The sequence below is a fragment of the Enoplosus armatus genome, chromosome 12, assembly GCF_043641665.1.
Source record: "Enoplosus armatus isolate fEnoArm2 chromosome 12, fEnoArm2.hap1, whole genome shotgun sequence".
In the NCBI taxonomy this organism is placed as follows: domain Eukaryota; kingdom Metazoa; phylum Chordata; class Actinopteri; order Centrarchiformes; family Enoplosidae; genus Enoplosus; species Enoplosus armatus.
The window spans coordinates 21,901,358-21,915,134 of record NC_092191.1 but is presented as its reverse complement, the minus strand read 5'-3'; the positions used below and the strand labels follow the sequence as shown (position 1 = coordinate 21,915,134).

Below are 13,777 nucleotides of genomic sequence, written 5' to 3'. Positions count from 1 at the left end.
GGAGACGCGATGACAGTGGGCTCTCGTATTAGAGGAAACACATCGTGTAACACCATGATACCACTCAGACACGAGCCGGAGGGAAAGAATGTGTCAAAAAAAACAAAAAAACAACAACTTTGAAATGCATCTCCTGCAAAGAGCAAATTGGATGAAGTATTGCTTAAATGTTGCCAATCAATGAGCAATCCTGTCAACATTTGTGCCTGGCAAAACACAAGTGCCTATCAAAGTTCCAGACTGTCCTCACCAGACAAAACGGTTTAAAAGACCTATGTCCTCCTGACAAGCGCCCTCATGTGGCCATGTAAATAATGACTGTTAAGGAGGAGGCCAGGGTGGATGGGTACACATAATAAGTGTCTGAATTTGACACTGGAGACCGCTGTTTGCATCCCGTCCACCGACTCCTTTTTAACCATGACCATATTCTCTCCCTGACCTCAGCCAGGTAGTGTTGTGCCTACACCTAACCAAACTTTAAACATAGAATTGGCAGATCAGAAACAGCTCATATGGTCGATTTTAGAGGGGAATGACAAACGGCCTGTTTTGTCATTTATGTAAGAGGACTTCATTTTCCATAAAACCCCGCTCCTGCAGCACAGTCCACTTATTCGCTGTCTATATGTATGGCAAGTGTGTTCAAAGGGCTCGTGCCTTTGCCAAAACATGGCTGAACTCGTTACTTCCAGCTGAGATTCGGAGCTTGAAGGTGCGTAACAGCATGGGCAATCACTCGATATCAGCTTTCTTTGCTGACGATAGGGTTTTGTATCTCCTTAATGTCTATTATTGCATCATATATGACCTCTATTTAAGCAGGTAGTCGACTGAAATCAAGATCTCCTTTAGCAAGAGAGACCTGAGTAAAGGAAAACAAACGGACAAATGCATAACCACACAAGGAAAAGCGTGCAACATACAAAGAACATAGCCAGATGCAGCAAAAGCAACATGCAGCATTATTGCAAACACAGATAAAGTATCCTAATACTAAGATGCTGATCAGCAGTTTACACTCTGTTGTTGTCACACAGTAAATGAGATGTCTTAAAACATTTTTTAAAAAAGCTATCCATTTTGGAGGGGCAGCATTCCACAGTGCCTCCTTGTCATATTTATTTTTCATGGTTTCACGGTTTGAGAGTCAGTAGGCGGCGCTCTTGGCATCTGTCCGATCACGCTAAATGCCCAGTTCTTCTGGTTACTCCAGAAAAATAGACTAATACTTAACTTCCCATGTGCTAAAGTTTTTTTTTTCCCCAAGACTGAGCTACCGTGCAATGGCTGTTTAGAGTCAGTCAAATGCAAACGCTTCCATGAACTGGCAATAGATCACATTCCTATTATATTTAACCAGTCAGAGTTGAAGGATAGCAAAAGGATGTGACATGAAAATGTATCATCTGCCTCGGACAGCCTGTGACAGTATGGTATTATAGTGTTGTCTGTGCGGGTACACAGCACGTTTCTTGACCTGTGATTGTAGGATCGGGGGAAGGGAACCGTGTGTGTCACAGCAACAGTGATGGGCATAGACAGCGAGGGGGAGAGAGAGAGAGAGAGAGAGAGAGAGATACAGTATGACAGAGAAAATCTGCCTTCCCGCTCAAGTGAGTTGACTAATCCTGCACCAAACCCACTGTGGGCAAACTAATGCCATATAATCCATGCAAGTCCATATCAACACTGTGCACTTGCAACGGGACAGAGCAAGCAGCATAAACTGCTTTTGGGATAATGCACGGTGCACTGCGTGTCCATTGTAAACACTTCCCAGTAACTGCCGTGAAGTCATGCGTCCGGCCGGGCATCTCTCCGAAAAGACGGCAATAGAAAATCCGAACGCAGAGTGTTTCCACCAAACAGTATTATGCAAACACAGCACACGTATGTGACGAGATTACACCACTCCCCAGCTAAAATGTTATTATTATTATGTTATTCTAATAAATGGGTTTCTCTCCTCTGTTTACCTGCACGTGTATTTTTGTCAAAGGGAAAAAAAGAGAGAGGGGGGGGGCACCTCTTTAGTTTGCAGCCACGATAGTGCCACAGCTGTATGGATGGCGACACATTGGTCTGTCAGCTCATGGTTTAGAAGTATTTCAAATGTGAAACACCTCAACACCTATTGGATGGATTGCCGTAAAATGTGGGTAAAGACATGCGTGTTCCTCTCAGGAGGAGTTGTAATCACTTTGGTGACCCCCCCCCCCGCCACGACATTTCATCCAGCGCCATCATCACATCAGCGCTAATTGGCTAACATTGACAGTGAACATCATACCTGCTGCCCATCAGTCTGTTAACATTGTGTCATTGTGAACCTGTTAGCATGCTGACCTTAGCATTTAGCTCAAAGCACCACTGTGACTAAGTGCAGCCTCACAGAGCTGCTAGCACTAACTCTTAAAACCCAATTGGACTGGATTTATTTCTCCAGGGGAGGAGGGGTGATTTTAATTCATTTTTACCTTTTTTTTCTTCTCTTTTTTTTTTGGCGAACTCACTGGTCCTGCTGCGTTTCATCAGCTCAGTGTGAAATTTGACTTTTGTGTGAAAAAGGATGAGGTCAAAAACGTTTCGGCTGATCCGATAGATGGAAACACGCTAACAGCAACATATAGATTAGGTCTATTTGGGAGCTAATGTCATGACAGGAAGAATTAAAGCCATGGGGAGAGCAAGAGCTCATCACGTGTGCTGTAGTAATGTCAGCTACAGGTACACCAGACGCTGGTATTCTCTTTTGAGGATTTAGAGAACTTCTATTTGTTTCCATTTTAACAAGTTGGCACCATTAAAAGTATGCTGAATTGGCCATTTGCAGCCCCTGTTTGAGACTGCGCCATGGATGTGAAGACGACTATCACTGGCTCACTTTGATACGGTAGAAAACTTAAAATGTGATGATTCTCAGGCAAGTTCTGAAGTGTCGTTCTTTTTTTTTTTAATCTATGATTTCTTAGCGAATTGGAGATAATGACATCCTCAGGTATGATATCAATATGTGTTTCATGTCTCTGTGTTAAGATTTGACAGAGAGGGGTGCGATTTTTGACTCCCCTTGGTCTTCTCTTTTGGCGAGGTCCGGCTGAATGTCGATGTCTATTACAAACCATCCTGCACCACGCACACACATGTGGCTTAGTTAACATGTCTCTCACTCACATAGACTGCAAAGACCTTATTCAATACACTCAGATATACCTATATTAGAGTATTATAGGACCCCCCCCCACACACACACACACACACACACACAGCTGAATACATCAACATTGCATTTTTAGAGCACTCTCCTCCACAGAGCAAACTCTATTAGCAGGCGTCTCCCCTCAGGGCTGACACTGACTTCTCCTATCAGACTCCACTGTCCTCAAGTGGACACACATACACACACACTCCCATGGGCGTGACAAACATACACACATGGTTTGTTCTAGCAAGCCTGCGTGTGTGTGTGTGTGTGTGTGCATCAGATAAAGAGCGAGAGAGAGAAAGAAGCAAAGAGACTTATTAAGAAACTACAGAGACAAAAAGACAAAAATAGGCAGAGGAGACGTTTCAGTCACCGTACAGATTATTTCTCATACATGTTTCATACGGTGAAATCAGTGCATTTCCAACAGTTCATGCTCTTTGACTGAGACGCCAGTCCCAGTGTCCCAGCATGTCACTTCCAATTTGGGCAGTTCCAGGCAAAACCACACAGGACGTTGTGTGTGTGAGAGACAGGGATACAGGGAGTGACGCTCTATATTTAGATTCACTATTCCTGTCAGTATTTGAGATACATTTTAGCTTTCATTTTTAACTGAGCATAATCTGGATTTTTTTTTAAAGTGAAAATATCCTCTATAATTATTATTCTCAACTAAATCCTAAAATTGCAACCATATTGTCCACAAACCCTGTCACTTCCATTGCTCCCAAGGTAATTTTTTTGTTGTTGCTGCAAGAACAGCAGCCCTCTTCCAGGCTTTCAGATTTCCTGCCAAATCCAGCCCGACGGCACATGATGTAAAATGCAGCGTGGAGGCTGCTAATCCTCTTGGCAATGGTGTTGTTTATTGATGATGATTGAAACAAGATCACGCAGTGAGCGTGAAAATGATCTATTGACGCTGTAAAGCCACATACAATCTCTCTAACTAGATATGACATCAAAGAGCCAAACGGTGAGTGGGAACAGAATGAATTTCAAAGAAGCACAACGCATAGTCACATACTTCCATTGTGCATTGCTGTGGTTGGTAACCATGTAGCTTGCTCATAACCAAGCACAAAATGCCTTAAACCTGCATTCTTTCTAATGGCCAGCCGGGGGTGACTCCACTGGTTGCAAAAAGAAGTCCGATTGTATAGAAGTCTATGAGAAAAGGACGCTACTTCTCTCTTGATTTGTTACCTCAGTACACATTTTCCTCATGAGTTTATGGTCTCAATCGCTAGTTTCAAGTCTTCTTCAACACACCGTGATGAGATTGCTGGTGTAGGTAGGCGTGCACAGTGCCCTCGCCTTGTCAGGTCCCCAGCTCCACCCTATCGTCCAAATATGGCCACTTCTGGTCCCAAGAAACCAAGATGACGATGGCCGAAACGCCAAACTTGAAAAAAAAATCAGGTTGACATGGATGCAGACGCCTAGAAAAAGTATTCACCCAAGTTCTCATGTTTCATTCTTATACCGCTGGATAAAAGTAGAGATGTTGTGGCTTTTAAGACAGTGATCAACAGAAGCAGACGAAGGACAAAGTGAAAACAGATGTCTACAAAGTGATCTAAAATACAAAGTACTTGTTTGCATAAATATTCACCCCCTCCAGGCCAGTGTTCAGTAGCATGCTAGCAATAGACATGTCGACTTTGACCTTTTGGAGACATTCAGTCCAAAATTCTCAGGTACACGTATTGTTGTACAAACTTCTTTCATCAATATTAAAGAGGTGTTTTCCCAGGACATTTCCCAATCTTGAGATGACAGTCAAGAGTTGGTGTTCTCTAATATCCTACTTTAAAAAGGGGAATTTACCATTTCTGAAAGGTCATGTGACATTTATCAGGCACATGGACAATGATGCATCTAAAAACACTTCTGGAGTATTTACACAAAAATAAATAATCCCACAAAAAAGAAAGAAAAGGAAACACATATGTAAATACTGTGCGCACAATAAAGTAGTCAACTGATAGAAGATAAAATGTAAAATGCCCTCCATTGTAAAGTTCTGAACCAAAGTATTGGTACTTATTATTTCCTGTTAGTTATAATTGGTAATCATTGTAAATGGTTACTGAGACTTTACTTCCGAATGATCTCTCCTTTTTTCGTTAGTCTGTTTTCCTTGAGATGGAAAGGAAAACTGGTTCCTTTCTTTCAGGACTCTTGCAGGACTTGTTCCTTAAACCATGCAGAAACCGTTTCAATGCTATCTATCTTCTCATCAGTGGCAGCATCGTTTGTTTCAGTGATTGCACATTGACATTTAAATGTGGGCTGTGGCTCAGGAGGTAGGGCGGGTCACCCACTGATCACAGGGTTGGCGGTTCCTTGCGCAAGAGACCCAAATTGGTCAGGCCAGCAGCCGATGGTCACAACAGCTCGCTTGCCATCGGTGTGTGAGTGAAGGGGTGAATGAGAGGCAAAAACTGGAAAACGCTTTTAAGTGTATTGAAGAAGGGGCTCTCTGTAAGCATCGTCCCATTCACAGAACTGTATTTGTATTATCAGCCATGCTAGCGGTGTGGCAGGAATGGCAATGTCAGTCCACCACTTTGGTTCCAGACTGAAATATCTCAACAATTATTGCCATGAAATTTCTACAGCCATGGTCCCCAGAGGATGAATCCTACCTACATTTTAGCATGCTGACGCGCTAAACTGTCCTCTCACATCCACATTTTGACAACGTTAGTATGACGTTAGCAAGGTTGGCATACTTTTGAAACACAAACAGAATTGTAATTGTTCATAGCTATCCATGTATGTTGGGCTTTGAAAGTTTTATCTGCATTACACTTCACAAAACAGTGATGTCAAAGGTGGGCTCAACACTGTCGGATATCTTTGCTCCTATCAGTCATAACATATATCCCATAATGCTTGTAGTGCATAGTGGCACATATTGTAAGCGCCAGGTTCAAACATGAATCTAGATCATTTTGGCGTTTGAATTAAAGCTCTGCAAAGTTGATATACTGTATTTCCTCTATGTCCTGAGTTCTTTTCTCAAAGACATAATCAATTAAATCAGATTCTGAAAGCGTTTCTTTCCTCTGTGCAGAGCTGACAGGCATGTAAAAGGGTGGATGGATGGGTGAGTAAGTCGTTATTAAGCATGAGTCATATGGTCACACTCTTCTACTTTTACTCCAGCCTTCCCTAAAAGTGTGATTACATACCTGATGCACTGGGCCTGGCCTCCAGCTATAGAAACAGTTGCTGTGGTGACTGAGTGTGTCCTTTTGAGCGGACGAGGGTCTTGTGGCAAGGAACAGTGCTATGCTGCTCCGGTTCAAGGTTACTCTCTGTTCTCTCAGAGAAACCTTCTGTGCAGCGGTAGCTGAACAGAGAGCAGAGCTTACTGAGCCTACTGGAGATGCTGTGGGTTCTCTATCAATGACTCATACTGTACGCGATAGGAGGGGACAACTCGATAACCCCTGCCCGCACTCGCACACTCAATGCGCTAAAATAGGTACAGTCGGTGAGATGTAGCCACTGGTACAGTATGTAGAATCTAAACTTTAAAAATCTTACTTTACTGTAGGGTTGATGTTATTATTTCAATTTACCTTCATTTGTTGTACAAGAAAACAAATTGATTTTGTTTTGGATAGCGGAGGGTTTTTGTCATTGACTCTCCTATTGCTGAGCTCTTGATGTTAAAGTCCAGTTCACGAGTCATGGGGAGTACTACTCAAACGATGAAAACTGATGATGTCAGTTGGGGTCATTTCGGCTTGGGCTTGGAGACAACAAATTCTTGAAGGGGTACTTCAGCAACTTAGTATTACTCTTTCATGAAGTTGGGGAGACCGGTTTTAAAAGGTATGGTCAAAATCGAAGCAGCAGAGGGCAAGATATCCTGTCTTTCATTCGACCCTTTGCCTGGTAAACACCCCCCCAACACACACACCCACCGGTCTGTAACACAGGCTTTCTCTTAATAGTTTGAAATCTCTGCTGAGATAACCCCCATCATCAGTGTGACATGTCTCTTCCAGAGTCAGCGAAGACACCATAGGATTGATTGATTTGCACATCAATGTGCACGATCCCAGGTCAGTTTGTCATTATTGCCCTGTTGCCATACATGGTCATGACCTAACACAGGCCATTTCTTTTTTATTTTCGGACATTCTTCATGTCTTTATTACAGACAGTGGAGAGATGACAGGAAATGAGCGAGAGAGATGCCACAACCTCCCCAGCCGGACCCCAAACGGAGAGGAGACGTTGTGGTTCACGGTTGGCATCTTGACCCCCAAAGCCACAGGGGCGCCCTAGACAGGTCAGGACAGGGCACAGCTCCATATTCCACCGAAACTCATTGTAGCCTCATAGTATTAGTAGCCTCACAAGTTCAAGACTCAAATTCTTAGTCTGGTAAAGATGCCAGGGACGATCACAGGGATGCCATTTGAATAAAAAAAAAACCATAAAGGATAAAATTATTTTGTCTTACTTGAGTAACATTTTGAATGCAGGACTTTTACATGTAATGGAATTTTTCTTTTTCATTGTGGTACTGCTACCTTTACTTAAATAAAGGATATGAATACGGTGAAAACACCGCTGACTCTCACAGAACACAAATCTTTCACACCTCTGCAATATCACATATTGGTATGAAAACAATCAAGCTATTTCCAACATTCGAGGACATGTGACTGCACATACCTGACTGAACATAATGATGCAACAGCAAAAGAGGGAAAATGTCAGTCAAAATCAAATTCTGGATTTTTCTTTCTTTTTTTTCTGTGCTTGCTCCGTTTACCAAGTCTTATTTGTTAGCCACACCTGCAGCACCATCTAGTGTTAAACATCAGGCATCACACTCACCAGTGAGCGTGGCAGTACTGGAATTCACCAGTTCATGTGTCTTTCAAGTATGTTTCTCTGTAGTCGTGATCATTTGGTTGGTCCACAAGTTCCATACAAAAATACCAATGTGAAATGTGAAAAAACAACTTCGCTTTTCTCTCTTTTTGAAAACAAACATTGGCATCTACAAAATACAAAATAAAGTCAAAGTTAAAGTGAAAAATAACAGAGTAAATAACAGAGCCTATATTTCATTTTAATTAAGTTATATATTACAAGGCATACTATTAAACTGTATCTTGAATAAAGATGGTTTCTAGATTTCGTCGAAAACACTCAAAAGTGTATGTTATTTCGTCTGATCCCGTGTAATGTGCCACATTTTCAACCCAGACGTCAATATGTGGCTAACCCCCCCCCCCAGTTCAGAGCAAGAAGTAGCTTTGCTTGTAATATACACATATCTATAAATGTATACTGTTGCTCTCAAAATATGATCCGGTGGGTACAAGTCAAACAAAAAATACCTCAGGTTCTAATGGCATTTTTTTTGAGATCACATCAGTAATCTCCCTCCCAAACTCTTGAATTTCAGCACAACCCCAGCAAACAATGACTAAGAGACTATACGCTTTACGCTTTTTTGGCAAAAACAAGTTTAACCAGGGAGGAGGACTTTAGAAATTCTTTACATTTTTGTGTGATGGGAGACGGGCCTTTGTTCAATTAGGCAGGCTGGCCTGTAGTGAACATTCCAGGGAGATAGGAAGGAACAACTAAGAACACACGCAAACGTAAAAAAAGACAAACACTGTCAACAGTTTATTGATTGGGGCAAGGACATTGTTGTATTGCTTTTTTCTTTTCTTTTTTTTTTCATCTACATCAGATATGTTCAGAGCAAGAAGCATGATCAGACAACAACAACAATGTCATCACGACTGCGTAAAAAGTGAGAAGGGCTGCTGGGAAACAACACAGCATTCCTGAAACCGGTTTCCAGCGTGCAACAGAAGCAACAGAACATGTCTGCCAGCCGCCTGCCAACAAAACATCAGCTCATTAAATTGGGACAGCAGTGACGCAGACTGCTATTATTTGTATATATTTGTTGATATGCGTTTACTTGGATTTCTAGTTACTACAGTGATTATATGATGTACACCTTACAGCGTTCCCGTTGATGTTGTCAGGGAGTGTAGATCCAGATCTCGTTGTGGTGAGTAAAAGAGAGAATGTGGTCATAGCCGGCCGCACTGTACGTGTCGGGATCAAAGGTTTTCCCAGCTTTAACCAAGGCCTCCTGAAGCGTCTTTGCATTTTCTTCCCCACTCTCGATGCTAGGAGCACTATTGAAGACCCTTTTATATGATGTGGAAACAAAGACAGGAAGAAAATGGTGAAATCTGTTTTTTTCCCCCCTCTCATTACTATTTGGCAGCTTGTGAACGGTTAAAAATGTTGCGTGCTAAAAGTGTTAAATGCACGTTAAATGAAACCCCCAATTTAACAACGACTCGGAAGATAAAACTGTTCACCTGACATAGACAGTGGCTTCAGGTCTGCTTTGCAGTGTGACTGACGGATCGGCGTTTTCGGCCTTCATTGTATTAGGAGCAACAAACCAGGACAGCGACAAATCGCGGCCATCTGTGACGGTGACCAGTACAGGCCAGGAGTCAGGGATCGCACGACCTGGAAGTGACAAACAGTGGTCTCAAATGGGAAGATGCTTTATATGCAAAACGGTACGGCACTGCAGGGGACGCAGGCATGTTTATAAGGAAAGCAACCAGTGGTTGGTCAACTTGTCCAAAGTTTCAAAGATTGAAACATTACTTGAAGGTAAAATCTGTGCATGTTTCACCCCTCAGAAATCTGTACAATGTTTAACATCTTTTGGAGGAAAAACGGCTACAAGTGTTGAAATTTGTATGAATGCTTTTAACATCTATTTCGACGTTATTTTACACACGAACCGTCTGGTTTTCCGACCCGGACATACCTGCATCATTCTGCCTCCTGCAGTAATCCTTCAGCCTTAAATGTGCAGCCATTAAATCAGCGCTGCTAGTGCTTTCTACCTTGGTGGTAATCCATTCAGTTGCAACATACAAACGCTCCTCAAAATCCTATAGACGACAGAAACAGAAAACAGTTTTCCTACATCTACTCATCGCATACCAATCGCGTGCGAGTTTGTGTGAACTGCTCTGAAGCCTACCTGGTTTGTCCCAACCACTTTGTATTGAGGACATTCTAGCCGATGGCAAAAGTCCGGATGTATCCAGTCTAGTCCTCTGCAGGACGACGCCAGGACAACCAGCAGGAACAGTGGCCGCTCCATCCTCCCGAACTCCCCTACAAATGCAGCTGCAAGCTCCCTCCTGCTGCTTTGAGCGGAATGATATGGTCACATTTCAAGTTACCGGTTTATCAGGTCACGCAGACACTCCCACACGGTTCCACTCCCACGAAGGCTGACTGTCTCACAGTCACTGCAGTGTCACATACAGTTCTTTTTGTAAACAATTCATCTTAATCATCATCTCAGCCATGCTAACTGCTAATAAGGTCAAGGCTACGATGATATGTGGGCACATGGACACACTGTACTGCAGTAAGAAGTGAGCCAGATGTACCGAGGATGTGATATGACACGTGTTATCCTTCGTTAACTCTTTCTAATCTGTTCACAACGAGCCACAACGAGTGGTTTTCTTACGAGCTGGCAGCAGGATTATAGTTTAAAACAATGATGGCATGCCTGTATGAACACTGGAAGAGTTACTCGTCGCTGTAATTGTTCCGTTTGTCCATACTTATGTACAAAATGAGGACTGTGGATCTTGTTCCCCTATCTCTTACGTTGCAACTTTTTATTTTTGCTCAATTTTTTAATTGTAGTTTTGGATTTATTATCACTACGACTATTATGCTCTATTGCCCCTGTTTTAGGTAAAGTTCTACTTCGTTTGCCATCATTGGACCTGCCTCAGATGTACATTGAGTTTAGTGCTAATTAGCGTGCTAACATGGTAGACTAAGATGTTGATGTCAAACATGTCGTTGAGAGCGTGTTATCATGCTGATGTTAGCGTTCAGCTCGAAGCGCGACTGCGCCTGAGTTCAGCCTCACTGACCTGCTTGCATGGCTGTAGACTTTTTGTTCAGTCTTGTTTGGTCTTGTCAATCAAAAGGCTTCGCTTGCTAAATGTTTGAGTCGTCTTTGGTTGAGTTCCAGTTCAGTGAAACATCCTGGAATTTCTGGGAAATGACACCGGCTGACGGGAACTGCTTGTGTACATTCCTGCTGAGCCAGTGAGTCATTGTTGCGCGAAGCAGTTGATCTTGTGATGTTCCTGCATGCTAACGGAGCCACTCCTTCAGCGGATGCAAAGTAGCTCCGGGTCTAATGTCACATCAGAGTTTCCGACTTGTAAAAAGCTTAGCGCCCAAGTCGTAACTACAACTGGGAAACTGGTTGATTGATCGGATATAGTGTTATATTGGCAACGCAACGGAACTGTGAACAAGGGCACAGTCCTGTGCCCAACTCAAACCTGTACGCTGTTTGCATATAGACACTATGAATTGTGGGACATGACAGCTACAGCTCCAACCAAACCCTATGCTAGCACTATCCACTACAACTATGAAAGTGATGGATGGGCCGGACAACATACTGGTGACGTTGGGCGGCATGGTGGTGCAGTGGTTTTGCACTGTCGCACGGGAGGAAAAGCTGGTTAGAGCAGGTTCGATCCCCGGCTGGCCCTGTCATGTCGAAGTGTCCTTGTTGACACTGAACCCTAAGTTGCTTCCGATGGAGACCAGCACCTTGCATGGCAGCTCGGTCGGGTGAATGGGACTTAGTTGTAAAGTGCTTTGGGAACCGTGAAGGTTGAAAAGGGCTATATAAGTGAGATCATTTACCATTTATGTTGAACTGCTTAACTTTCTGTCCCTTTAAAATTGCAGAGATGTGTTAAAAGGCTTCAATTCATATGTGGTTTAAAGGTCGTTTCATTCAAACAACAAAAATATTATCATTTACTGGTATCTAGTCTTAAGGTATCTGGGCCTGAGGTTCTGCCTCCTTGCCAAAACAGTGGAGGTGAATGGAATTCGGTTTGTGGTGCTCACAACACCCAAAAAAAATATATAACCATCACAGCCTCTTTTTTTTTTCTTCTTTTTTTGCAGAAACAATGTCCTAGTTTCTTTGGATAATCCATGGAGCTCAACGTGAACTGCTCTCATTGAAACCACTTTCTGCGATCCCAAACGAAAACGACAGACGGCCGTGTTCTGTGGAATTGTTACTCTCGAACTTTTGAAACGTCGAGTTTGTTAATGCTGCGAGCACCGCTGACCAAACTCCATTCATGGCCACTGTTCGTTTGTGTTTGAGAGACAGATATCACAAAACCTTGGCGGCAAGGCTATGTGAGGACAATATGTTGCTGAACTTGTCAACTTTAAAGATGGGAGCCCCCTGAAGCTGACAGTCAGTATTTCGTGTGCTAGAGAACAGAGCCAAAACAATATGTCACGACTTTGAGACTGCACTGTGCTGTGTCTGGTGATTCAGATATTATTGTAGTCATTATCTTCTTTCATGGACACTTTTTATCTGGAGAAGGATTGTCCCCCTTTCATTTAATGGTTTCTAGTTTCACACACTCGTCCAGTGCTGTTTTAATCACTTCAGAGGACATTACATTGACTTCCATTCATTTCCTGGAGACTTAGCCTATCCCTAACCCCTTAAGCCAAGTCTTCATCCTAAAATGTAATGATTTACGTTATGGGGACTTTGACGTTTTGTCCCTTGTACTTCAGTACTTGTGAGGACGTACATTAACATAATGCACTCCCTAGCCCGTTGCCCTAACCTTAACCATCACAACTAAATGCCTAACCCTAACCTAAACCTAATTCTAACCTTAACCATAAAACCAAGTCTGAACCCTCAAACAGCCCTTTGAAAGTCTGACCAAGCCAAAATGTCCTCACTTTCCAAAAAGGGCCTCACTCCCAAGATCTAAAAGTGATATTGGTTCTCACAAAGATAGCCGTACAAGTACACACACACACACACACACACACACACCTGGGTGAGGACATGCTGTGTCATGCACCATCCTACATACAGTTTTACAAAACAAAAGTGTATGGTTGTGAACTGGCGACTGGTGTGTGCTCTCAAACATCCACGTCTTTTGAGCTTGATGTCACTGTCACGTGCTCTGTTTCTCAGTATTTGAATGTGCACAACTATTGTGCACATTTATGGCGCTACGTCAGGTCTGTAATGACAGCCGTGTGTCAAAACACAGTCCCAGGATTCGTTTCATCTGGCCCAGAAGCGAGCAGGCCTCGACCATGTCAAGCCGATTCTAATTGCCTTTACTGGCTTCACGATTTGTTGCATGAGCGAGCACTGTACTTCATTCAAATGTCTCGTCGTTTTTTTTGAGACACTCATGCTTTATTGTTTCTCTCTTTAATGCCACTCACAGCTCAATACAACAAACAAATACAATATGATACAGACCCAACCGCCCAACAGCAAAATAAAGTAGGTAAAATGAGCTCCACCCAGATTGGCTGCAACCTTTAAATGCTGCTGAAATGCGGACGCATTAGTAGTGCTAAAACAAGAATATAATATAACACATAATACTCTTTTACTTTTCATAATTTAGGCACATT

General features: G+C 42.8%; 1 protein-coding gene across 3 annotated transcripts; it reads right to left on the bottom strand.

Annotated features, from left to right (window-relative positions):
• Positions 1 to 8,868: 8,868 nt before the first annotated feature.
• Positions 8,869 to 11,219, bottom strand: soul2 (heme-binding protein soul2). 3 transcript variants are annotated; one of them, XM_070916041.1, is made up of 6 exons: positions 11,203 to 11,219; positions 10,284 to 10,449; positions 10,065 to 10,191; positions 9,598 to 9,754; positions 9,225 to 9,420; positions 8,869 to 9,099 (listed from the first exon to the last, which is right to left on the bottom strand). In XM_070916041.1, the coding sequence occupies exons 2-5, from the start codon at positions 10,404 to 10,406 to the stop codon at positions 9,249 to 9,251; spliced, it is 579 nt and encodes a 192-aa protein (XP_070772142.1). In that variant the 5' UTR covers positions 10,407 to 10,449; positions 11,203 to 11,219; the 3' UTR covers positions 8,869 to 9,099; positions 9,225 to 9,248. The 3 variants fall into 3 exon arrangements, with proteins under 3 accessions (XP_070772142.1, XP_070772140.1, XP_070772141.1); XM_070916039.1 differs by having other exon boundaries at positions 9,230 to 9,420; positions 11,203 to 11,218; XM_070916040.1 differs by lacking the exon at positions 11,203 to 11,219 and having other exon boundaries at positions 9,230 to 9,420; positions 10,284 to 10,452.
• Between the last annotated feature and the right edge of the window lie 2,558 nt (positions 11,220 to 13,777).